The sequence below is a fragment of the Pongo pygmaeus genome, chromosome 9, assembly GCF_028885625.2.
Source record: "Pongo pygmaeus isolate AG05252 chromosome 9, NHGRI_mPonPyg2-v2.0_pri, whole genome shotgun sequence".
NCBI classification, from domain to species: domain Eukaryota; kingdom Metazoa; phylum Chordata; class Mammalia; order Primates; family Hominidae; genus Pongo; species Pongo pygmaeus.
Window position 1 is genome coordinate 125,605,943 of NC_072382.2, and position 25,875 is coordinate 125,631,817.

General features: G+C 40.2%; 1 protein-coding gene across 1 annotated transcript in view; it reads right to left on the bottom strand.

Moving 5' to 3' along the window:
* Positions 1 to 3,595: 3,595 nt before the first annotated feature.
* The window catches only part of LOC129008756 (olfactory receptor 6M1-like), a 29,794-nt gene continuing 7,514 nt past the window's right edge, over positions 3,596 to 25,875 (bottom strand). Inside the window, 5 exon segments of the mRNA XM_063671665.1 lie at positions 3,596 to 4,234; positions 4,236 to 4,555; positions 23,168 to 23,203; positions 23,603 to 23,813; positions 24,130 to 24,302. Coding sequence (XP_063527735.1) covers positions 3,596 to 4,234; positions 4,236 to 4,555; positions 23,168 to 23,203; positions 23,603 to 23,813; positions 24,130 to 24,302 — 1,379 coding nt within the window.

The window sequence follows — 25,875 nt, forward strand, 5'->3', positions numbered from 1 at the left end:
TTCTAGGGTTTTTACGGTTTTGGGTTTTACATTTAGGTGTTTAATCTGTCTTGAGTTAATTTTTGTATAAGGTTTGAGGAAGGGGTCCAGTTTCTATGTGGCAGATGGGAATGGGAATGTGGAGTGGGAATGTGACCATTAAGAGAATATTCCATTCAGTTTTTCTCAGGACACCTCCCTCAGTTTATACTTTCAATTTCATAAATCCAAGGATTTAAAAAAATCTTTGGAGTATTTAATTATATTAATATTTTAAAAATAACCGAGTTCTTAAGATGTAGACATTTTCAAGGATTTGCATTTATCTTTATGGAGGAGGAATCTCAATTTAAGAATGTATTCCTTTAAAAAATTTAAAAAAATTTTTTTGACTTCAGTCTCTGTGCTAGTAAGAATGTATTCTTTATAAGTTTATTACTAAAGTGAACTCATGACAGTTTTTTTCTCTTTAATTGTAAAATAAAAAGTTTTAAATCATATCTCCTACTTCAGGAAACATCTGAACTTAACTCTCCTTCTAATATATATTTTATTGTTTATGAAAATTATGTTTGTTAATTTTTCCAATATTAAAATTGACATATGCTTCCCAAGTTTTAAAAGCTCCAAAAGGTGGGAAAAAAGAGATATAATTATAATCCCACTCTTCAAACAAAGTTATTTAAACATTTTGTATAGTGGATTTTCTTCCAGCTTTAAAATGACTTTTCAAAATAGGTGATTTGGCTTTAAGATTTTAAGAAGCTCTTAAAGGTATTACTGCTCATGATTAAAATGTATACAGTGTTTCAATGTTAAAGGTCTTTTTTAGCATTTTATCACTACCACTTAATTCAATGTCATAACCATAGCAAAACAAACAATTTCTTAGATTTAGTGGAATAAATTTCCTCCTCGAGTGAAACAAATTTCCAGGTTGAAACCATAGTATAGCCTTCAAGAAAATGAATTCTGTTAACAACCCAAAGGTGTAGGAAATGGATTATCTGCTAAGGCTCCCATGAAAGAAGGCAGCCTGCTGACATTTTAGCCTGGTAAGACCTGTGTTGGGCTTCTGACCTACAGAAGTATGAGACAACAAATTTGTATTGTTTTAAGCTGCCAAATTAGTGGGAATTTGTTATGGCAGCAATGGTAAACTAATATGGTAACTTTTGATACCTTGTCTTAATTAGGGTCTGATTATAAGCACAGAGCAGAAAACTACAGGACTACTTCATTCTTGGTGACTTTGGTCTACCTTCTTTTTGTCTTTAAACATTTGTCCACTTCATTATCTTATGATGGACTATGCTCTCTTATAATACTCTGAATTCATTCCTAAGACAGCTCTTTCTTTACCTGCTCTTTACTGAGAGATTCCATGCCAATTCTTAAGGTCCCTATTTTTGTCCACTCAGCTACAGAGTCTAATTGTCTTTTTCCCATTCCTACATTCTTTTTAGAGAGCTTACTCCCACAGCACCTACTTATTGGCATTGTGGACTCAGTGATTTGACACCTTGCTGACTCATTCTTCTTACAAATAAGTGAATCAGAAGTGGAAATCTCACTCTAGTTGGACCAACCACATCCTCCTCCCAGAAATTTGGATTTTGAACTCAGATCATTTTAAATATGCATCCACTTAAATTTAATACATATAAATACATTCAAATACATTCAATATCTATACCCTTATATATTGAATATATATCTATAATTGAGTATATACATATATTTGTGAATGACAAAAGCAGCTATCTTCCATGTGCACAGAAAAGTGGAAGAAAACACTGCAGAGAGAGAAAAACAAATCAGGTGTATATTAGTTTCTTATGGCTGCTGTAACAAATTACCACAAACTTGGTGGCTTAAAACAACACTAATGTATTATTTCACAGTTCTGAGGGCAAGAAATCCAAGAACAGTTTCACTGGGCTGAAACCCAGGTGTTGGCGGAGTCATGCTGGAGGTTGTGGGAGAAAATCAGCTTCGTTGCCTTTTCTAGCTTTCAGAGGTTTATTTCTTGATTCATGGCCCTTTCCTCTGTCTCCAAAGCCAGCAGAGCAGCATCATCAAATCTCTCTCTACTTGCATCATCACATGACCTTCATTTTTGTAGTAAAATCTCCTCTTGCCTAGCTCTTATGATGACATTTGGGATTACATGTAGAGCCCACCTGGGTAATCCAGGATAATCCCCCATCTCAAGAACTTTAACTTAATCACATCTACAAAAATCTCTTTGCCACATAAGATAACGTTCATGATTTCCAGAGGTCAGAACCTGGATATCTTTAGGGGCCATTATTCAGCCTGCCACAAAGTATATGGAGAAAAATAATACAGAGAAATACAACTACAGAGAGACCTAAAGAGAAATCAGAGACTTAAAGAGAAGAGAATACCTACCTTGGCTCCTTACAAATTTCTAGTTCCTTCTTTTTGTCACTTAGCAGGTTTTGATGTTTCTTATCTTCTGGGGTTCCATATGGCACTTTTGATTATTATGATAAGTACATAGTTTACTTAAGCAAGTTTGATTAGTTTTCTGATTTTTTTTTCCTCAACCAAATGAATGCTAAGATGATCTTCTGTATATGATGGCCACATTCGCCAGTTGCTATAGATGATCAGTCTAGACTCATGGTCAGTTATGGCTTCTGAATAAATAGTTTTCCTTTCAAACAAGATTACCTCTCAGTCCATTCTAATTGTATCCCACTTCTGGTCTGCCTTGATCTGCAGGTCTGTCTAACTGTTGGCTTCTGGCTTCAGAAAAAGAAGGTAGCTTCCAGGCTAATTTGGTTTCCCCTCTTAAGTTTTCCTTCCACACTTTATAATATAGTGGGGTGCTAAAGAGGGGAGTCTGAAGTTCACATATTCTAAATTTCTGCCACTTACCAATGATGTAGTTTGGGGCAAGATGCTTAACCTCTGGAAACGTCAGTTTTCTCATCTGTAAAATGGAGATAATGATATCAGCTTTCTAAGGTTATTAGGAGGAATAAATGAAATACATGCATATATATTTAAGTATACTGTACAAACCCTGGATTATGTTATTGTTATTATTCCTTCCTTGCTATTATTATTATTATTATTATATAATATTTAGCTGTCAAGGTTGAAGCCTTGCAACACCTGAAAAGAACTAGTAGAAGTGTTTGTTTTTAATTATATGTGGTTTCATTTCTTAGACCATCTTGGCTAAGCCTACAACAACAAAAAGAAAAAGCACAACGTCCCCATTTCACAGATGAGAAAACAAATGGTCAGATAGGCTAACTGTCACTCGATTAAAAAAAAAAAAAAAAAGGTGATAAAGCCAGGCTCAAAATTTAGGTTTTTTGATTTTAGTTTTGTATTTTTCATTAATCCATGATATTGTGAATGCACAGTGGTTCAATAATAGAGTTCAGGGAATGTTATTTTCTCTGTGGCTGAATTGTCTCTTCTAAACTGTGACTACAATACTTTGCCTCTGATGCGGCACTGAGCCTATTCCTACCTTCCCATATGCCTTTGATTTTCTGGTGTCTAAATCTGTCTTTCTCCACACTGAGCTAGAGATGAAAATAACCATTCTGAGCAAAAAAGCTTGGTTAAAATTTTAAGTTCTCCTGTGCCATGAGGACATAATTTTGCTGACTGCTTCTTTCAAGACTTCCTTTACCTTTTCATTTCTTAGACTATAAATGAAGGGATTCAGAAGAGAGGTCACCATTGTGGTGAGGACAACTATCACTTTGTCAAAATCCATTGAATGACTCTGGCTGGGCCTCACATACATGAAGATGTTGCTCCCGTAGGCAATGGAAATGACGGTGGTGTGGGAAGCGCAGGTGGAAAAGGCCTTCCGACATCCTTGGGCTGAGGGGATGTGCAGGATGGTGGAAATGATGTAGATGTAGGACACAGTGGTGAGCACCAGTAAGGTCAGGAGGATGAGGGGAGATAAGAGGAAGTTTATCATCTTGATGAAATGAGTGTTTATACAGGACACGTGTAGCAGAGGAGCAGTGTCACAGAAGAAGTGACTAATTTCCTTGTAACAGAAAGGCAATCTGAACACTACAATGGTTGGGCACAACACAGACAGGAAAGCTCCAACCCAGCAGCCCAGAATTAGTAGGAGGCAGGCCCTGCTGTTCATGATGATGGCATAGTGCAGGGGGTCACAGATGGCCACGTAGCGGTCAAAGGACGTCACTGCCAAGAGGATAAACTCCACTGTCCCCAAGAAAAAAAAGGAAATAAGTTTGGGTGATGCACCCAGCAAAAGATATGGTCTTCTTGTCCTGCAGGAGACAGGCTAATAGCTTTGGGGTAACTGAGGTGGTGAAAAAAATGTCCAAAAAGGACAAATTACTGAGGAAGAAGTACATTGGGGTTTGGAGGCGATGATTCGCCCACATTAGGGAAATGATGGCACTGTTTCCTGTTAGAGTAAGCATATAAGTAAACAAGAGGACTGCAAAAAGGGAAATTTGAAGCTGCTGAAGAACAGGAAAGGCCGTCAGGGTAAACTCAGTCACTGTGGTCTGATTTTGGATGTCCACTGCAGGCAATGCTTAGTGGGCAGCACTTCTCTGAAAAAAAAAATGATAAAATACAGAGATGATGCTCAGCTTAAGGAAGTTTTCAACCCCCAATATCTATGATAAGAGTGAAGTAGAAAAAACTTTGTGTGAGGAGTCAAGAGTGATTCGTTCACAGTCTGCTTCTGACTTTATTAAATGTGGTCCCTTGGGTAAATGACATTAGTTCTTCTAACTTCAGTATTCTCATATTTCAAAGTTTTGATTGAATGAAATCATCCTCATGGTCCCTATAATTCTAGTCTTTATGATTTTAGTCTCTTTTACACAATGCTCCTTCCTGTCTCTTTTTTGCTTTTCCTGACCTACTATTTTCCCAGCTAAATTCTGTTCTTAAAAGGAGAGGCATACTAAACTGAGAATCCAGTCAATTATTTGAAAAATTGAGAAAAAGAAGGTTAATAAAACTTGAGTTAGGCCCGGTGCGGCGGCTCACACCTGTAATTCCAGCACTTTGGGAGACCAAGGTGGGCAGATCACGAGGTCAAGATATTGAGACCATCCTGGCCAACATGGTGAAACCCTGTCTCTACTAGAAATACAAAAATTAGCTGGGCGTGGTGGCGGGTGCCTGTAGTCCCAGCTACTCGGGAGGCTGAGGCAGGAGAATTGCTTGAATCCGGGAGGCGGAGGTTGCAGTGAGCTGAGATCACACCACTGCACTTCAGCCTGGTGACAGAGCGAGACTGTCTCAAAACAAACAAACAAAAAACAAAAAAAACTTGTTACTTTTCTCAAAGTTATTTCAACTTCGAAGATATCTTCTAAATCAAAGAACAGAAACTGTTAAAACTGGCCAAGACAGTTAAATTGAGGGGAGTCTACATTTATCTCTACTCATTTTTGTTATTGTTACCATGTTTTGAATATCAGTGTAATAGACAATTGCACACAAATTACTCTAATCAATCAGTCTTTCCCTACTTAGTTTTTCTTTGTTTTTACTTTATGTAATAGAAATATTTTGATGTCTACACTGTTATGGAACAAGTAGGTCCATGATACATAATTCATAATCTGTGTAACCTATTTTAAATATTTTGAAAAAAATCTTACAGGAAAATGATTATTTGTTGTTATTGTTGTTGTTTGTTGCCACGTTACATTTATGGCAGCATCCAAAAGAACAACAAACGTTTCCCCTTCCCTTCTCCAACTGATTCTTACAGATTTTCCCAAAGAAGTCTTTTATACTCAGCATTTTTTTCCCAGCCATTTGAAGAGTAGGTTATTAATAATACTGCAAAAAAGTGGATGCCGAAACATGTATTTGATCTAGCAAAAAGATGTATATGAAACACTCAGCTTAATCTCTGAATACTGCCCAGCTTCACCGAAGATCTGTTTCATGTCTATGTAATTCAGTTGAAGCACTGTCCTCTGGTGTATTATTTTGTGGCTAGTGCTCTAGTTTCAAGTTAAAACAACCAATTTATATCCCTGAACTAGGTAAATTTTTTAATGTGGTGCACAGAGAATTCCTCTTTAAGGGAGGCCATTTCCTCACACTCTCTACCTGGGAAAAGTGACCTGCCAGAAGCTGTTATTATTATTATTTTTTCATTTATTTATTCTTTTAATCAACACACAGTTTTCTTTAGCATATGCTGTGCATCATGCAAATTTTCAGGTGCTGGAGCTATATCAGAGGAAAACAAAAAATGTAAAGCAAAAACAAACCAAAAATGTTAACATCAAAAAACTTCTATGAGGCTTACAATATAGCTAAGGGAGACAAAAAATTAGCTAAATAAGTAAAATAAATGCTATGATCTTAATGGTGATAAGTCTCAGAGCTAAAACATTTTTTTCTAAACATATTTCCATTTGCAAATCTGGCTGTGACTTTTTCTGGTTCTTGTAATTGCTGCTTTATTTTTATTCACTACTCATTTTTTCATGAATCAAGGTATCCTTGTTATTTTAATAATTATCTTCATCTTCTCTGTTCTATATAAGAAAATTCTGGTTTCTTGTAATTTTTTAACATTTCTAGGCTGTTGGTCAGTATACTTTACAAACGCGTAGTGGTTTTTGTCTATTTAAGAGTAATTTTCAAATGTAAGTGGAATGGAATAACTTGACTTGCTGTTGAGCTTAGTAGCTCTTTTTACTCCCTTAACATCCTTGGTCCTGGTTTCTAAATCCATGAGTATTGGTCCTCTCCATATTCCTTCCCAGTCTAAATGTTTCTTTTGTTTTTCATGAGGTCAGGCACCATATCTATTTCATACCTCATTCTTTGAGCACAGAAGGTGCTCATTGATTTACTAAATAAATAAATCAGAATTGGGGAAGCTTCTCCCTTAAGCATGAGGTTGCAGCTGCCACAAGGGTAAGCAATGGTAAGCTCTATAGCTTGTATTTTCATATATCCAATACAGACTTCTATCACAACCTGTACTTTCTTGGTGTGTTTTTCTTTGTCTAGTTATCAGGATCTGTGTAGTTTTGGAAAACCGATTCCTGCAATATTAATGCTGGGCTTGGGAAGAAACCCAAACACCACAATGCCTAATCAAGATCTTTTGTAGTTTAGAGGTGGGAGACAAACAAAAAGGGGAAAGTCTGTGATTAAAAGAGAAGTTTACAATAGTAAGGTGCATTATTCCACTTCTTCTAGTAATTTTTTGAATTGTTACAAGTTGGGCTGTTTAATTATATTTTAAGTTATTAAAGAATTCCAAAGAGTAATATCTATTGAAATAGGCTCTTGGCACCAATAGAAACTCTTTTTACCACAAATACTGTAATGTTCTCTCCTCACTCTACTGCTCTTTTGCCCAGACAATAAATTTCCAAACTATTGACTACTGCACAAAGAGCAAAACTATATCTGGTTAGGCAAGTAATAATGTTATTGAGGTATAATACAAAAATAGAATAGAGCACACTATGTAGACAAGGAGAAATGCTTTAGAATTCCCCTGCATTTTCCCCTTCCTCCCTTCATCACTGATAGCACTGAAGACTGACAGATATCTTAAGGCAGACTAATGAAGATTTTCTTACCTATCATCCCATTGTTCAATGCCTATCGTCCCATTGTTCCTTTCATTTGTCTAATTTCTTTACAACATCCTTAATGTCTTACATTTTTTTTTCTTGCTAGATAGTCTTTTAGGACCCTGATAGGAGCTTGATTCCCCTCTGGTATTTTAAAAATTGAACAACTCATGCTTTTCAAAAGCATTATACAATTTTTAAACAATCAAAATCGTGGTTATTGAAAACAAACGGAGATGTTATTTGTCATGATTGTCATAAAAAATTTATCACTAAGAAAAAAATGGTATTGCGAGCTTTCTATTTTGCTGTACTTTGGGTCAAATATACGTCTCTGAGAAGAACTGAATATGTAGCATTGTTCTTCTTTGTGGAGTCTCTTAACTTCTGAAAAGAACCTGGCCTTTTTAAAGTTATCTCAGGGCCCTGAGGACCTCATCATATCTAGGAAGGAAGGCTCTGGGCTTTCTGGACTGTAACGACTTGTGTGTAACAATTTAGGCTTTCATTTTTGGGGGCATTTGTTCCCTCATTAACATTTCTGTGGATTCTTAGAAAATTGCATAAAATTGCATATTTAAAGATTCAAGAATTAGTCAGGAAAATGTGGCATAATAGGAAAAAGTGTAGCAGGTTTTAGAATCGATGATGTGCTATATTTTTTGTTTAATCACTTGTAGCTTTATGATCTTTTAATAGGACTCTAAAGCATCCTGAGTTTTATCTTTCTCATCTCTAAAATGGCAAAAGTAGTAATGCCAGATTCCAGGTCCTAAGACAGTGCCTACCACAGTGATTTATACCTAGTAGGTGCTCACTAAATGTTTTTTAAGAACTTAGGGTTGGGAAAGGGTGAACAGAAATGAAATAAGATGTGATGCAGGTTGGGGATTAGATGTAACTCAAGTTCTTTACTATCAGTAAAATGTAAAAATGTTTCTTACTGAAGTATATTAAAAGATTTAATTACATACTTAGGACAAAGATATAACATTTGACACCTTCCCTCATAAAATATTTGACAGAATGGTAATTACATTTTAATTTATAAAATTACCCATAAACAAATTTCAGTGACACTCAGATTGTTTAACATGTAAATACAGATAATTATGTGACAAAGTATAGTTACATTACACTGCTTGTAGAACAATTGGTAATTTCTTCATTCAAATATGTTAAGAAATTTGAACTTCAAGTATTTTTTTCCTACTCCATATCATTCATTATTCTTTGAATGCTTTCATTACTCCAATTTTGAATTTTCTATAAACCTACCTCTGTTTTAGCTGAGACTCCTCCCTATACCACACTTAATCCCCTTTGCAGAACCATACCGAATGATTATTCAATTTTGGCTGGAATACTCCATCCGTCTTCCCTTGATTGAGAAGCTATCTTTTTATAACCTCTAATTACTTTTCCCAGTTCTTTTTCTTAGTCCCATTGAAGAAGTCTAAGTCTTGATTTATACTAAGTCCAAGTGTTATACCATTATTTAATCATTTCATCCTACATATCTAGTGTATCTCAAACTTTGAATATTCCTCTGAGTTTCAAGGACTACATTTTTGCCAAAAGAATTTCGATTTGGTAATGAATCAAGACATTAGACACAATTGAATTAAGCATAGGTCCTTGGCTTCTATTTTAGATCACTGGTAAAATGACTGAACTTCTCAACTCTCAATTTTTTTTTCAGCAGTAGGAATGTAATTTCCTGTCTATTCAGTCAATTTCTATTTTTTCAGTGGATCCATCCAGAAAATTGAAGTTTTTCAAACCCATAGAATATCAGGTTAGAAGAAAACTTAAAGGGCATCTGAGCCAACTTATCCTAAAAAGTTCTACAATATCTTCAACAAGTTATCCAGTGACATTAACCTTGCTATTGTTAAATCATCTTATTTTACTTGAACATTCTTGATTGTTAGAAAATATTATATTTGTATTCAGTGAAGTAATCTCTTTAACCTTCAGCATTTTGTTTAGGTATTCCTGCTTATTCATCAGGCATATTTTGACTTGATTTTAGATACATCTACCTTATTTGCTGTCCCCAGAAAATAATATGACCTTCCCTATATTAAAGTGATTATAATTGTGATCTTTAATGATTTTTCGTTTACCTTCGGAGATCTGGATTAGAATGGCTCTTGGGACTATTGCATAGAAAAAGTTTATTATTACTGCAATCAAATAATGTTAGAATTGAAGCAACTAATCAGAGTTAAAAAGTTAAGGTTTCCTGGAAAACTCTTTTGGGTGTTTTCAGGAAAAACTTAGAGACCTGCTTTAGAGCCTCAGAGAAATAGAAACTTGGAAAACTTAAAAAATTCTGACATGTTCATAATGTCTTAAAATAGGCTTTCAACTGCTCTTCAAAGTGAGATTATTTACATATATGTGTAGATATTTTAAAATCCATTTATTGAGGTATGCTTTATACATAATTAGTAATTTAAAATGTATAATTTGTTAAATTTTGACATGTATACAGTCATGTAGCTACTGTCATCAACGTGACAATATTTTAAAAATATTTCCATTACCTTAAAATGTTTTCTGGTGCTCTTTTGCAATAAATGCTTTTCTTCCCCAACCCCAGCTCCTGAAAACCACTGACATATTTCATATCACTATAATTTTGAATTTACTAAAATTTTACATAAATGGAATCTTATGGCATATAGTATTTTGTACCTTGTTCCTTTCACTTAAGTTAATGCTTTGACAATAATACAAATGATTCAGGTATCAGTCGCTTCTGCCTTTGTACTGTTGAAGATGATCAATTGTACAGATTGCATAGATATACCACAGTTTGTGTATCTATTCATCAGATAATGGGCACTTGAGTTGTTTCAGATTTTGGCTATTATGAATACAGCATCTATGAACATTTGAGTTTCTGTTTTTGTGTGAATATTTGTTTTTATTTGTCTTGGATACATTCTTAAGAACGGGATTACTATGTTGGATGGTAAAAGGAGATAGTTTGACTTCCTCTTTCCATATTTGTTTGCCTTTTATTTCTTTCTCTCATTTGACTGCTCTGCCTAGGACATCCAGTACTATGTTGAATAGGAGTGGTAATAGAGGGCAACCTTGTCTTGTTGCAATTTTCAAAGAGAAGCCTTCTGGCTTTTGCCCATTCAGTATGATGTTGGCTGTGGGTTTGTCATAGAAGGCTCTCAATTTTTTGTACTAACTTTCTTCAATGACTAGTTTGTTGACGGTTTTTAACATAAAGTGATGTTGAATTTTATTGAAAGCCCTTTCTGCATTCGTTGAGATAATCCTGTGGTTTTTGTTTTTAGTTCTGTTTGTGTGGTGAATCACATTTATTGATTTGTGTATGTCAAAGCAACCTTGCATACCAGGGATAAATCCTACTTGATCATGGTAGATTGGCAGCTTTTTGATGTGCTGCTGCTATATTCAGTTTGCTAGTATATTGTTGAGTATTTTTATATCTCTGTTCATCAAGGATATTGGCCTCAAATTTTCTTTTTTTGTTGCATCTTTACCAGGTTTTGGTATCAGGATGATGCTGGCCTCACAGAATGAATTAGGGAGGAGCCCTCCTCCTCAATTTTTTGAAATGGTAGGCATGGTACCAGGTCTTCTTTATACATCTGGTAGAATTCAGCTGTGAATCTGGTCTTGAGGTTTTTCTGGTTGGTAGGGTTTTTATTAATGATTCAATTTCAGAACTCATTATAAGCCTGTTCAGGGATTAAATTTCTCCCTGGCTCAATATTAGGAGGTTGTATGTATCCAGGAATTTATTTCTTCTAGATTTTCTTTTTTTTGTTTGTTTTTGTTTTTGAGACAGAGTCTTGCTCTGCTGCCCAGGCTGGAGGTGCAGTGGTGTGATCTCCGCTCACTGCAAGCTCTGCCTCCCGGGTTCACGCCATTCTCCTGCCTCAGCCTCCCAAGTAGCTGGGATTGATCACTATTTTTATTGTGCTGTGGTTCGAGAGTGAGGTTGGTATGATTTCAGTTTTGAAAAATTTGGTGAGGATTGTTTTATGCCCAAGTGTGGTTGATTTTAGAGTATATGACGTGCAGATGAGAAGAATGTATATTCTGTTGTTTTTGGTTGGAGCATTCTGCAGACGCCTATTAGGTCTGCTTGGTCAAGTGTTGTGTTCAGATCTTGAATATCTTTGTTAGTGTTCTTCCTCAGTGATCTAATACTGTCATTAGGGTATTGAATTCTCCCACTATTAGTGTGTAGTTATCTAAGTCTCCTTGTGGGTCTCTATGGACTTGCTTTATGAATCTGTGTCTTCTTTTGTTGTGTGCATATATATTTAGGACAATTAGGTATTTTTGTTGAATTGAACCCTTTACCATTATGTAATGCCCTTCTTTGTCTTTTTTGGCCATTGTTGGTTTAAAGTCTGTTTTGTCCGAAATTCAAGTAGTAGCCCCTCCTTTTTTCTTTTTTTCTTTCTTTTCTTTCTTTCTTTTTTTTTTTTTTTTTGTTGTTGTTGTTGTTTTGTTTGCTTGGTAGATTTTTCTCCACCCCTTTACTTTGAACCTATGGTGTCATTGTATGTGAGATGGGTCTCCTGAAGACAGCATACATTGGGTCTTGCTTCTTGATTGAACTTGCTACTGTATGCCTTTTAACTGGGGCATTTAGCCTATTTACATTGAAGGTTAATATTGATATGTGTGGATTTGATACTGTCATGTTGTTAACTGGTTATTATGCAGACTTGATTGTGTGGTTGCTTTATATTGTCACTAGTGTATGTACTTAAGTGTGTTTTTGTGGTAGCCAATAATGGTCTTTTCTTACATTTAGCACTTCCTTACAAACTCCTTGTAAGACAGGTCTGTTGGTAGCAAATTCCCTTAGCACTTGCTTGTCTTAAAAGAATCTCATTTCATCTTCAGGTATAAAGCTGAGTTTGGCTGGATATGAAACTCTTGGTTGAAAATTCTTTTAAGAATGCTAAATATAGGCCCCTAATCTCTTTTGGCTCATAGGGCTTCTCACTGAAAATTTCACTGTTAGCCTGATGAGGTTCCTTTTGTAGGTGATCTGCACCTGCTCTCTAGCTACCTTTAATATTTTTTCTTTTATTTCTACCTTGCAGAATGAATCTTATGACTATGTGTCTTGGGGATGGTCATCTTGTTTGGTATCTCTAAGGGGTTCTCTGCATGCATTTCTTGAATTTGAAAATCAGTCTGTCTAGCGAAGTTGGAGACATTTTTGTGGACAATATTCTCAGTATGTTTTCCAAGTTGCTTGCTTTCTGTCCCTCTTTCAGTGATATCCATGAATTGTAAATTTGGTCTCTTTATTTGATCTTATATTTCTTGGAGGTTTTGTTCATTCTTCTTTATTGGTTTTTCTTTATTTTTGGGTTACTGAGTTATTTCAGAGAACTAGTCTTTAAGCTCTGAGATTCTTTCCTTAGCTTGGTCAATTCTGTTGTTAATACTTGTGATTGTATTGTGAAATTCTTGAAGTGAGTTTTTTGGCTGTATCAGATCAGTCTGATTTTTTTTCTTAAAATGGCCATTTCATCATCCATCTTCCATATTATTTTGTTGTATTCATTAGAGTCCTTGAATTGGGTTTCGACTTTCTTCTGAATCTCAATCTTCATTTCTATCTATACTCTGTATTCTATTTCTGTCATTTCAGCTTGGTTCCAATTTATTGCTGGAGAACTAGTGTGGTTGTTTGAAGGTCAGAAGACACTCTGGCTTTTTGAGTTGCCAGAGTTCTTGCACTGGTTCTTTCTCATCTGTGTGGGCTGATATTCCTTCAGTCTTTGAAGCTGCTATCCTTTGGATGTTTTTTTGTTCTTTTATCTTCTTTGATGCCCTTGCAGGTTTGATAATGGTATAATGTGAGTTCAGTCAACTGGCTTTATTTTTGGAAGGTTTTAGGGGGCTAGTGCTCAGCCTAGTGCTTTTGGGTTGTGTGCTGTAACTCTGGGGGCTGGTATCAGACCTCTGGCTTTGTTCTCTGGCTCTGACCTCTGGCTCTGACCTCTGGCTCAGACCTCTGGCTTTGTTAGGAACCTTTGCTGGAGCAGCCAAGATATTCCTGGCCCACTGGCCATAGCACTCTGATGGATGGTGCCAGCCAAAGCACTTCACTGGGGCAGTAGCAGTGGAATTCATGTTCATTCATGTGTGCCAGCAGTAGCGGCAGTGCGGCAGGGTACTATGCTCATCACCTGTGGTGGGTACCAGTGGGAGTGGAGCTGCGGCATTCCTATTCATAGTCACATTGGCAATGCCCGTGGTGGGGGCAGGCTGCTGTTGCACACAGGGCTGCCAACTTCTGTGCCTGTGTTTGCAGTAGCGGGGGTGGTGGTGTTGTATGCAGGGGTTGGGGTTGTCATTGTATGTGTGTTCATGTCAGCAGCTGCTGCTGTGTTGGGGGAGTGGGGTTGCTGGCATCTGTGTGTGCATTTGTGCTGGCAATGGTGACACAGCCAGGGGTGGGGTGGCCTCATACCAGTAGCAGTGGTGCAGGGTGCATGTGTACACATGTGCCGGTGAGTGAGGGGAGTTGAGGTCTACCCACTGTCTCACATGGCAGCAGTGTGGTGGGGAGGTGGCTATAGGTGAGTGCAAGCTGAAAGAGTGGCATGGGAGAGGCTGCAGTAGGGGGACAGTGTGGGACATGATGGTGAGGGCCACTCTTTTGGAGCTTTCCAATGGTCAGATGCAGTCTGCCAGTGAGGGAGCTGTGATAAGGGCACTCAGGAAACATCTCGATTGGGTATTTGAGGCTGCACTTTAGGCATGCATGGCCAGGCTGTGGTCCTGGGGGTGGGGGCAACAGACAGGGAGTTGCTCACATTGGACTGGACCCATCTCACAGGCAAGACACCCTGCTCTGTTCGTGTCCAATAGGCCCCCTAAGGCTAATGTCTCCTAGAGGAGCATAGTGAGCCTTGGGTGATGGGTATCCCTGGCCATGCTCCACTGCAGATGTTTCCACACCAAACCCTCTGGGCTCTGCACAGGCTGGAGTCCTGCCCCTACCACCTCTCTAAGAAGCTCTCCCTGCCAGCTCAAGTGCCCATGGGGCTCATAGGGTCTCATGCTGCCAGGATTCCAGAGGTCTGTGGTGAGAGCAGTCACTTCTTGCCTATTCACCTCACTCCTCCCCCAGGAATTGAGGGCCACGAATGAGCCCCAGTGTGCAGTAGCTCCATGCAGAGTTGCCAGCTTCCTCCTGCTTCAGCGCAGCCTCTGCGTCATCCCTCTGTCTACTCTCAATGCCTTTACTCTGAAGATCTGCTCAGAGTGTGCCTGTCTTCTCAATGTCTCAGTCTCTTGGTGTCAGATGTTCCTTCTGGCTGCTTCTAGTCACTTATCTTGAATCTGGTTTGCATGTCTGTCCCCTCCAAATCCCATGTTGAAATGTGATTCCCAGTGTCAGAGGTGAGGCCCAGTGGGAAGTATCAGATCAGGGAGGCAGATCCCTCATGAGTGGCTTAGCACCCTCCCCTTGGTAATGAGGGAGTTCTTGTTAGGTTTGTTCATGTGGGATCTGGTTATTTTAAATAGTCCGAGACTTACCCCTCCTCCATCTTGCTTCTGCTCTCACCATGTGATGTGCTGGCTTCCTCTTCACCTTCCACCATGAGTGGAAACAGAAATATCCTGTCACAGATATGTCTTCATGACAATGCAAAAATGAACTAACACAGAAAATTGGAACTGAGGAGTGGAGAATTGCTATAAAAATACCTGAAAATGTGAGAGTGGCTTTAGAATTGAGTAATGGGAAGACATTGGAAGAATTTGGAGGTCCCAGAAGAAGATGGCAAGACAAGGGAAAGTTTGCAACTTCTTAGAGACTTGTTAAGTGATTATGACCAAATTGCTCATAGAAATATGGACAGCGAAGGCCAAGCTGATAAGGTCTGAGATGAAAATCATGAAGTTATTGAGAACTGGAGCAAAGGTTACCCTGTTATATCCTAGCAAGGAACTTGGCTGCATTGTATTTATATCCTAGGTCTCTGTGTAAGGTTGAACTTAAGAGTGGCAGAAGAAACTTATAAGCAGCAAAGCATTCAAGATGTGGCCTGCCTGCTTATAACAGCCTGGGATCAGATATCAAACAAAATAATTACTTAAAATTATAACATATTTAAAAGAGAAGCAGTACACAAAAGTTTAGAACATTTGCAGCCTGGCGGTGTGGTAGAGAAGGAATCCGAGTGGCTTGCAGAGCCACCACTTGCTAGAAAGATTAGCATGACTAAAAGGGAGCCAAGTACTAATAGCCAAGACAATGGGCAAAAAGCCTTAAAGGCATTCCAGAAGTCTTTAGAACATCCCTCTTCCATTACATGCCTAGAGGCCTTTAGGACATACCCACTCTGGGCAAGGCCTGGGATGCTGCCCAGTGCCACCTTGGGACACCACTCCCTGCATCATGGCTGTTCCTCCTTCAGTCATGGCTCAATAAGACCCAGGTACAGCTCAGGTCACAGCTCCAGAGGGCACAAGCTGTAAGCCTTGGTGGCTTCCACATGATGTTAAGCCTGCAGTTGCACAGAATGCAGGAGTGAAGGAGGCTTGGCAGCTTTCACCTAGATTTCAGAGGAAATATTGGAAGGCCTGGGTGCCCAGGCAGAAGCTTGCTTCAGGTGGAGCCCTTGCACGGAGACTCTACTAGAGCAGTGCTGAAGGGAAATGTGGTGTTGGAGCCTCCACATGGAGACTTCACTGGGGTACTGCCTGTGGGAATGGGGCTATCACCCTCCAGACCCCTGAATGGTAGAGCTAGTGGCAGCTTGCACCTTGAGCCCGGAAAAGCTGCAAGCACTTAACTGCAGCCTGTGAGAGCAGCCACAGGGGCTGCACTCTGCAAAGATGCAGGGGTGGAACTGTCTAAGGCCTTGAGAGTGCACCTCTCACATCAGTGTGCCCAGAATGTGGGACATGGAGTCAAGGGAGATTACACTGGAGCTTTAAGATTTAATGTCTGCCTGCTGCGTTTCAAACTTGTGTGGGCCAGTTGCCTCTTTCTTTTTTTTTTTTTTTTAATTTTTTTTCTTTTTATTATTATTATTATTGTTATTATTATTATTATTATTATACTTTAGGCTCTATGGTACCTGTGCGCAACGTGCAGGTAAGTTACATATGTATACATGTGCCATGCTGGTGCGCTGCACCCACCAACTCGTCATCTAGCATTAGGTATATCTCCCAATGCTATCCCTCCCCCCTCCCCCCACCCCACAACAGTCCCCGAAGTGTGATGTTCCCCTTCCTGTGTCCATGTGTTCTCATTGTTCAATTCCCACCTATGAGTGAGAATATGTGGTGTTTGGTTTTTTGTTCTTGCGATAGTTTACTGAGAATGATGATTTCCAATTTCATCCATGTCCCTACAAAGGACATGAACTCATCATTTTTTATGGCTGCATAGTATTCCATGGTGTATATGTGCCACATTTTCTTAATCCAGTCTATCATTGTTGGACATTTAGGTTGGTTCCAAGTCTTTGCTATTGTGAATAATGCCGCAATAAACATACGTGTGCATGTGTCTTTATAGCAGCATGATTTATAGTCCTTTGGGTATATACCCAGTAATGGGATGGCTGGGTAAAATGGAATTTCTAGTTCTAGATCCCTGAGGAATCGCCACACTGACTTCCACAAGGGTTGAACTAGTTTACAGTCCCACCAACAGTGTAAAAGTGTTCCTATTTCTCCACATCCTCTCCAGCACCTGTTGTCTCCTGACTTGTTAATGATTGCCATTCTAACTGGTGTGAGATGGTATCTCATTGTGGTTTTGATTTGCATTTCTCTGATGGCCAGTGATGGTGAGCATTTTTTCATGTGTTTTTTGGCTGCATAAATGTCTTCTTTTGAGAAGTGTCTGTTCATGTCCTTCGCCCACTTTTTGATGGGGTTTTTTGTTTTTTTCTTGTAAATTTGTTGGAGTTCATTGTAGATTCTGGATATTAGCCCTTTGTCAGATGAGTAGGTTGCGAAAATTTTCTCCCATTTTGTAGGCTGTCTGTTCACTCTGATGGTAGTTTCCTTTGCTGTGCAGAAGCTCTTTAGTTTAATTAGATCCCATTTGTCAATTTTGGCTTTTGTTGCCATTGCTTTTGGTGTTTTAGACATGAAGTCCTTGCCCATGCCTATGTCCGAAATGGTAATGCCTAGGTTTTCTTCTAGGGTTTTTATGGTTTTAGGTCTAACATTTAAGTCTTTAATCCATCTTGAATTGATTTTTGTATAAGGTGTAAGGAAGGGATCCAGTTTCAGCTTTCTCCATATGGCTAGCCAGTTTTCCCAGCACCATTTATTAAATAGGGAATCCTTTCCCCATTTCTTGTTTTTGTCAGGTTTGTCAAAGATCAGATAGTTGTAGATATGTGGCATTATTTCTGACGGCTCTGTTCTGTTCCATTGACCTATATCTCTGTTTTGGTACCAGTACCATGCTGTTTTGGTTACTGTAGCCTTGTAGTATAGTTTGAAGTCAGGTAGTGTGATGCCTCCAGCTTTGTTCTTTTGGCTTAGGATTGACTTGGTGATGCGGGCTCTTTTTTGGTTCCATATGAACTTTAAAGTAGTTTTTTCCAATTCTGTGAAGAAAGTCATTGGTAACTTGATGGGGATGGCATTGAATCTGTAAATTACCTTGGGAAGGATGGCCATTTTCATGATATTGATTCTTCCTACCCATGAGCATGGAATGTTCTTCCATTTGTTTGTATCCTCTTTTATTTCCTTGAGCAGTGGTTTGTAGTTCTCCTTGAAGAGGTCCTTCACATCCCTTGTAAGTTGGATTCCTAGGTATTTTATTCTCTTTGAAGCAATTGTGAATGGGAGTTCACTCATGATTTGGCTCTCTGTTTGCCTGTTATTGATGTATAAGAATGCTTGTGATTTTTGTACATTGATTTTGTATCCTGAGACTTTGCTGAAGTTGCTTATCAGCTTAAGGAGATTTTGGGCTGAGACAATGGGGTTTTCTAGATATACTATCATGTCATCTGCAAACAGGGACAATTTGACTTCCTCTTTTCCTAATTGAATACCCTTGATTTCCTTCTCCTGCCTAATTGCCCTGGCCAGAACTTCCAACACTATGTTGAATAGAAGTGGTGAGAGAGGGCATCCCTGTCTTGTGCCAGTTTTCAAAGGGAATGCTTCCAGTTTTTGCCCATTCAGTATGATATTGGCTGTGGGTTTGTCATAAATAGCTCTTATTATTTTGAGATACGACCCATCAATACCTAATTTATTGAGAGTTTTTAGCATGAAGGGTTGTTGAATTTTGTCAAAGGCCTTTTCTGAATCTATTGAGATAATCATGTGGTTTTTGACTTTGGTTCTGTTTATATGCTGGATTACATTTATTGATTTGCATATATTGAACCAGCCTTGCATCCCAGGGATGAAGCCCACTTGATCATGGTGGATAAGCTTTTTGATGTGCTGCTGGATTCTGTTTGCCAGTATTTTATTGAGGATTTTTGCATCAATGTTCATCAAGGATATTGGTCTAAAATTCTCTTTTTTTGTTGTGTCTCTGCCAGGCTTTGGTATCAGGATGATGCTGGCCTCATAAAATGAGTTAGGGAGGATTCCCTCTTTTTCTATTGATTGGAATAGTTGCAGAAGGAATGGTACCAGCTCCTCCTTGTACCTCTGGTAGAATTTGGCTGTGAACCCATCTGGTCCTGGACTTTTTTTGGTTGGTAAGCTATTGATTATTGCCACAATTTCAGCTCCTGTTATTGGTCTATTCAGAGATTCAACTTCTTCCTGGTTTAGTCTTGGGAGGGTGTATGTGTTGAGGAATTTATCCATTTCTTCTAGATTTTCTAGTTTATTTGCGTAGAGGTGTTTGTAATATTCTCTGATGGTAGTTTGTATTTCTGTGGGATCAGTGGTGATATCCCCTTTATCATTTTTTATTGCATCTATTTGATTCTTCTCTCTTTTTTTCTTTATTAATCTTGCTAGCAGTCTATCAATGTTGTTGATCCTTTCGAAAAACCAGCTCCTGGATTCATTAATTTTTTGAAGGGTTTTTTGTGTCTCTATTTCCTTCAGTTCTGCTCTGATTTTAGTTATTTCTTGCCTTCTGCTAGCTTTTGAATGTGTTTGCTCTTGCTTTTCTAGTTCTTTTAATTGTGATGTTAGGGTGTCAATTTTGGATCTTTCCTGCTTTCTCTTGTGGGCATTTAGTGCTATAAATTTCCCTCTACACACTGCTTTGAATGCATCCCAGAGATTCTGGTATGTTGTGTCTTGGTTCTCGTTGGTTTCAAAGAACATCTTTATTTCTGCTTTCATTTCGTTATGTACCCAGTAGTCATTCAGGAGCAGGTTGTTCAGTTTCCACGTAGTTGAGCGGTTTTGAGTGAGATTCTTAATCCTGAGTTCTAGCTTCATTGCACTGTGATCTGAGAGATAGTTTGTTATAATTTCTGTTCTTTTACATTTATTAAGGAGAGCTTTACTTCCAAGTATATGGTCAATTTTGGAATAGGTGTGGTGTGGTGCTGAAAAAAATGTATATTCTGTTGATTTGGGGTGGAGAGTTCTGTAGATGTCTATTAGGTCTGCTTGGTGCAGAGCTGAGTTCAATTCCTGGTTATCCTTGTTGATTTTCTGTTTCGTTGATCTGTCTAATGTTGACAGTGGGGTGTTAAAGTCTCCCATTATTAATGTGTGGGAGTCTAAGTCTCTTTGTAGGTCACTCAGGACTTGCTTTATGAATCTGGGTGCTCCTGTATTGGGTGCATATATATTTAGGATAGTTAGCTCTTCTTGTTGAATTAATCCCTTTACCATTATGTAATGGCCTTCTTTGTCTCTTTTGATCTTTGTTGGTTTAAAGTCTGTTTTATCAGAGACTAGGATTGCAACCCCCGCCTCTTTTTGTTTTCCATTTGCTTGGTAGATCTTCCTCCATCCTTTTATTTTGAGCCTATTTGTGTCTCTGCACGTGAGATGGGTTTCCTGAATACAGCACACTGATGGGTCTTGAGTCTTTATCCAATTTGCCAGTCTGTGTCTTTTAATTGGAGCATTTAGTCCATTTACATTTAAAGTTAATATTGTTATGTGTGAATTTGATCCTGTCATTATGATGTTAGCTGGTTATTTTGCTCATTAGTTGATGCAGTCTCTTCCTAGTCTCGATGGTCTTTACATTTCGGTATGATTTTGCAGTGGCTGGTACCTGTTGTGCCTTTCCATATTTAGCGCTTCCTTCAGGAACTCTTTTAGGGCAGGCCTGGTGGTGACAAAATCTGTCAGCATTTGCTTGTCTGTAAAGTATTTTATTTCTCCTTCACTTATGAAGCTTAGTTTGGCAGGATATGAAATTCTGGGTTGAAAATTCTTTTCTTTAAGAATGTTGAATATTGGCCCCCACTCTCTTCTGGCTTGTAGGGTTTCTGCCGAGAGATCCGCTGTTAGTCTGATGGGCTTCCCTTTGATGGTAACCCGACCTTTCTCTCTGGCTGCCCTTAACATTTTTTCCTTCATTTCAACTTTGGTGAATCTGACAATGATGTGTCTTGGAGTTGCTCTTCTCGAGGAGTATCTTTGTGGCGTTCTCTGTATTTCCTGAATCTGAATGTTGGCCTGCCTTGCTAGATTGGGGAAGTTCTCCTGGATAATATCCTGCAGAGTGTTTTCCAACTTGTTTCCATTCTCCCCGTCACTTTCAGGTACACCAATCAGACGTAGATTTGGTCTTTTCACATAGTCCTACATTTCTTGGAGGCTTTGCTCATTTCTTTTTATTCTTTTTTTTCTAAACTTCCCTTCTCGCTTCATTTCATTCATTTCATCTTCCAGGGCTGATACCCTTTCTTCCATTTGATTGCATCGGCTCCTGAGGCTTCTGCATTCTTCACGTAGTTCTCGAGCCTTGGTTTTCAGCTCCATCAGCTCCTTTAAGCACTTCTCTGTATTGGTTATTCTAGTTATACATTCTTCTAAATTTTTTTCAAAGTTTTCAACTTCTTTGCCTTTGGTTTGAATATCCTCCCGTAGCTCGGAGTAATTTGATCGTCTGAAGCCTTCTTCTCTCAGCTCGTCAAAGTCATTCTCCGTCCAGCTTTGTTCCGTTGCTGGTGAGGAATTGCATTCCTTTGGAGGAGGAGAGGTACTCTGCTTTTTAGAGTTTCCAGTTTTTCTGCTCTGTTTTTTCCCCATCTCTGTGGTTTTATCTACTTTTGGTCTTTGATGATGGTGATGTACAGATGGGTTTTTGGTGTGGATGTCCTTTCTGTTAGTTTTCCTTCTAACAGACAGGACCCTCAGCTGCAGGTCTGTTGGAGTACCTGGCCGGCCGTGTGAGGTATCAGTCTGCCCCTGCTGGGGGGTGCCTCCCAGTTAGGCTGCTCGGGGGTCAGGGGTCAGGGACCCACTTGAGGAGGCAGTCTGCCCGTTCTCAGATCTCCAGTTGCGTGCTGGGAGAACCACTGCTCTCCTCAAAGCTGTCGGACAGGGACATTTAAGTCTGCAGAGGTTACTGCTGTCTTTTTGTTTGTCTGTGCCCTGCCCCCAGAGGTGGAGCCTACAGAGGCAGGCAGGCCTCCTTGAGCTGTGGTGGGCTCCACCCAGTTCAAGCTTCCAGGCTGCTTTGTTTACCTAAGCGAGCCTGTGCAATGGCGGGCGCCCCTCCCCCAGCCTCGCTGCCGACTTGCTGTTTGATCTCAGACTGCTGTGCTAGCAATCAGCGAGACTCCGTGGGCGTAGGACCCTCTGAGCCAGGTGCGGGCTATACTCTCCTGGGGCACCGTTTCCTAAGCCCGTCGGAAAAGCACAGTATTCGGGTTGGAGTGGCCCGATTTTCCAGGTGCCGACTGTCACCCCTGGAAAGGGAACTCCCTGACCCCTTGCGCTTCCCGAGTAAGGCAATGCCTCGCCCCTGCTTTGGCTGGCGCACGGTGCACTCACCCACTGACCTGCGCCCACTGTCTGGCACTCCCTAGTGAGATGAACACGGTACCTCAGATGGAAATGCAGAAATCGCCCGTCTTCTGCATCGCTCGCGCTGGGAGCTGTAGACCGGAGCTGTTCCTATTCGGCCATCTTGGCTCCTCCCCCCATTTGCCTCTTTCTTTTGGCCAATTTCTCTCTATTTAAATGGGAAATGTCTACACATTGCTTTTACCACCATTGTATCTTTAGAGTAAATAACTTGTTTTGATTTTACATGTTCATAGGTGGAAGAAACGTGTCCTTGACTCTCAGATTAAATTGAAGACTTTGGACTTTTGAGTTGATGCTGAGTTGCGTTAAGACATTTTGGGTTGGGGACAAAATGGCCAGTTATATGTAGCTGTGGTCCATGGCACTCATGGAGAGGAATGAAAAGGGGCGAGTGAATACAATACCTTCAATTGAAATATCCAGGTTATCATATTAGGAATGAATAGGCAAGCAGTTAAGATCCACAGAGAGTGGGGAGAAGCAGGTTGGAGGTGGGGGGTGCAGTGAGGGCCCACCCAGGAGAAGCTTGGAGCCAAAGAAACCCTCATCCCCAGCCAGGGGAGGTGGTGGGTGTTTGTGTGACTCACCCGGGAAGTCACGCTTCTCCCACAGGTCTTTGCAACCTGTGGAGCAGAAGATCCCCTCATGAGCCCACGTCACAAGGGCCTTGGGTTTGTTACACAAAGCTGGGCAGAGTCCTGGCAAAATAGCCACTTACACACACATAGAGACCCAGGAGTTTTGCATGCTCGGGCCAGAGATACTGCCAAGGTGGAAAATCCTTCTATACACATCCCTAGGAAGGAGGCTGAATACAGGGAGTCAAGCAGCATCGTTCTGTAGGCCCCACTTCCACAGCACCTCATGGGTTAAGACCCACTGGGTTAGAATCTGGCCAGCCAAGGGCAGAGGGTTAAGTCAGCTGGAGACAAGACCTTGTTCCTGGAGGGAAGGATGGCCACCATCTTTATGGTTCAGAGGGAAACAGCCATTCCAGCTTTCTGGCTGTGGAGAATGCATACAGTCCAGACGAATAGGGGCCCCCACGGTGCAGCACAATGGCCTTGCCAGATCGTGGCCAGACTGCTTCTTTAACCTGGGCCCTGACACAGTCCTCCTTACTGGGTGGGTCCTTTGTTCCACAGACAGAACTCCGATCTCTCCCTGGCAGGGAGTTCCTGGTAGGAGGGATGACCACCATATCTGTGGTTCTGTAGACTCAGCCATCCCAGCCTGCCAGGGGCACAGAAAAGGAAAGGACCCCGGGGCGCAGTATAGCTGCCTTACCAGATCGTGGACAGACTGCTTCTTTAGCCAGACTACTTCTTTAACCGGGACCCCGACCCACTTCTCCTCACTGGGTGGGTCCTCAGCTCTGCAGACAGAGATCTAACCTCTCCTTAGGAGGGAACTCCCAAGGGGAGGAGCAACCACCATCTCTGCAGTTCCGTAAACTCAGCCATTTTGTTCTGCTGGCTGAGGAGAATATGGGCAGTCCCATATTCATGAAAGAGGCTTCTCCCGACCCAGCACAACATGTTTGCTCTACCAAGAAGCAGCCAGACTTCTTCATGGGGTGGATTCTTGATCCTGTCCCTCCTGACTGGGTGAGATCTTCCAGTGGGGGACCCCAGCTGCCTCCTACAGATGCAGGAGAGGCCAAGGAGAGTGGGGTCTGGAGTGGACCCCCAGCAAACCGCAGCAGCCCTATAGTCGAGTGGCCTGTTAAAAACAAACAGAAGACAACTACAATATCAACAACAGCAACAAAAGACCTTACAAAAACCCCATTCAAAGGTTAGCAACCTCAAAGATCAGAGGTAGATAAGCCTACAAAGATGAGAAAGAATTAATGCAAAATGCTGAAAACTCAAAAAGTCAGAGTGCGTTTTCTTCAAATGACTGCAACGCCTCTCCAGCAAGGGCACAGAATTGGGCTGAGGCTGAGATGGATGACTTGGCAGAAGTAGGCTTCGAAAAGTGGGTAATAGTGAACTTCACTGACCTAAAGGAGCATGTTGTAACCCAACGCAAAGAAGCTAAGAATCATGATTACAAAATACAGGAGGCTGATAACCAGAATAGCTAGTTTAGACAAGAGCGTAACTGACCTGATGGAGCTGGAAAACACAACATGAGAAATTTACAATGCAATCACAACTATCAGTAGCAGAATAGACCAAGTGGAGGAAAGAATCTCAGAGTTTGAAGACTATCTTTCTGAAATAAGACAGGCTGACAGGAATAGAGAAAAAAGAATGAAAAGCAACAAACAAAACCTCTGAGAAATTTGAGACTATGTAAAAAGACCAAACCTACAACTGATTGGGGTATCTGAAATAGACAAAGAGAATGAAACCAAATTGGAAAACATACTTCAGGATATCATCCAGGAGAACTTCCCCAATCTAGCAAGACAGGCCAACATTCAAATTCAGGAAATCCAGAGAACCCCAGTAAGAGAGTCCATGAGAAGATCAACCCCAAGTCACATGATCATCAGATTCTCCAAGGTCAAAATGAAAGAAAAACTGTTAAGGGCAGCCAGGGAGAAAGACCAGGTCAGCTACAAAGGGAAACTCATCAGACTAACAGAGGATCTCTCAGCAGAAACCCTACAAGCCAGAAGAGATTGGGGGCCAATATTCAGCATTTTTAAAGATAAGAATTTCCAGCCCAGAATTTCATATCCGGCCAAACTAAGCTTCATAAGTGAAGGAGAAATAAGATCCTTTACAGACAAGCAAATGCTGAGGGAATTAGTCACCACTAGGCCTGCCTGGCAAGAACTCCTGAAGGAAGCAGTAAATATGGAAAGGAAAAATTGTTACCAGCCACTACACAACACAGTGAAGTACACAGACCAGTGACACTATGAAGCAACCACACAAACAAGTCTGCATCTGTGTTCATAAGGGATATTTGGCCTATAGTTTTCTTTTCTTGCAGTGTTTCTCTTTGGCTTTGTCTCTTGTAGTGTCTCTGTTTGTTTTATCATGTCTCTGTTTGGCTGGCCTCATACAATGAGTTTGAAGGTGTTCCTTCCTCTTCAGTTTTTTGGAAGAGTTTGAGAATAATTGGTTGTATTGGTCTGTTCTCATGCTGCTAATAAAGACATACCCGAGATGGGGTAATTTATAAAGAAAAAGAGGTTTAATGGACTCACAGTTTCACATGGCTGGGGAGGCCTCATAATCATGGCAGAAGACAAAGGGGGAGAAAGGCACATCTTACGTGGTGGCAGGCAAGAGAGCTTGTGCAGGGGAACTCCCATTTATAAAACCATCAGACTTAC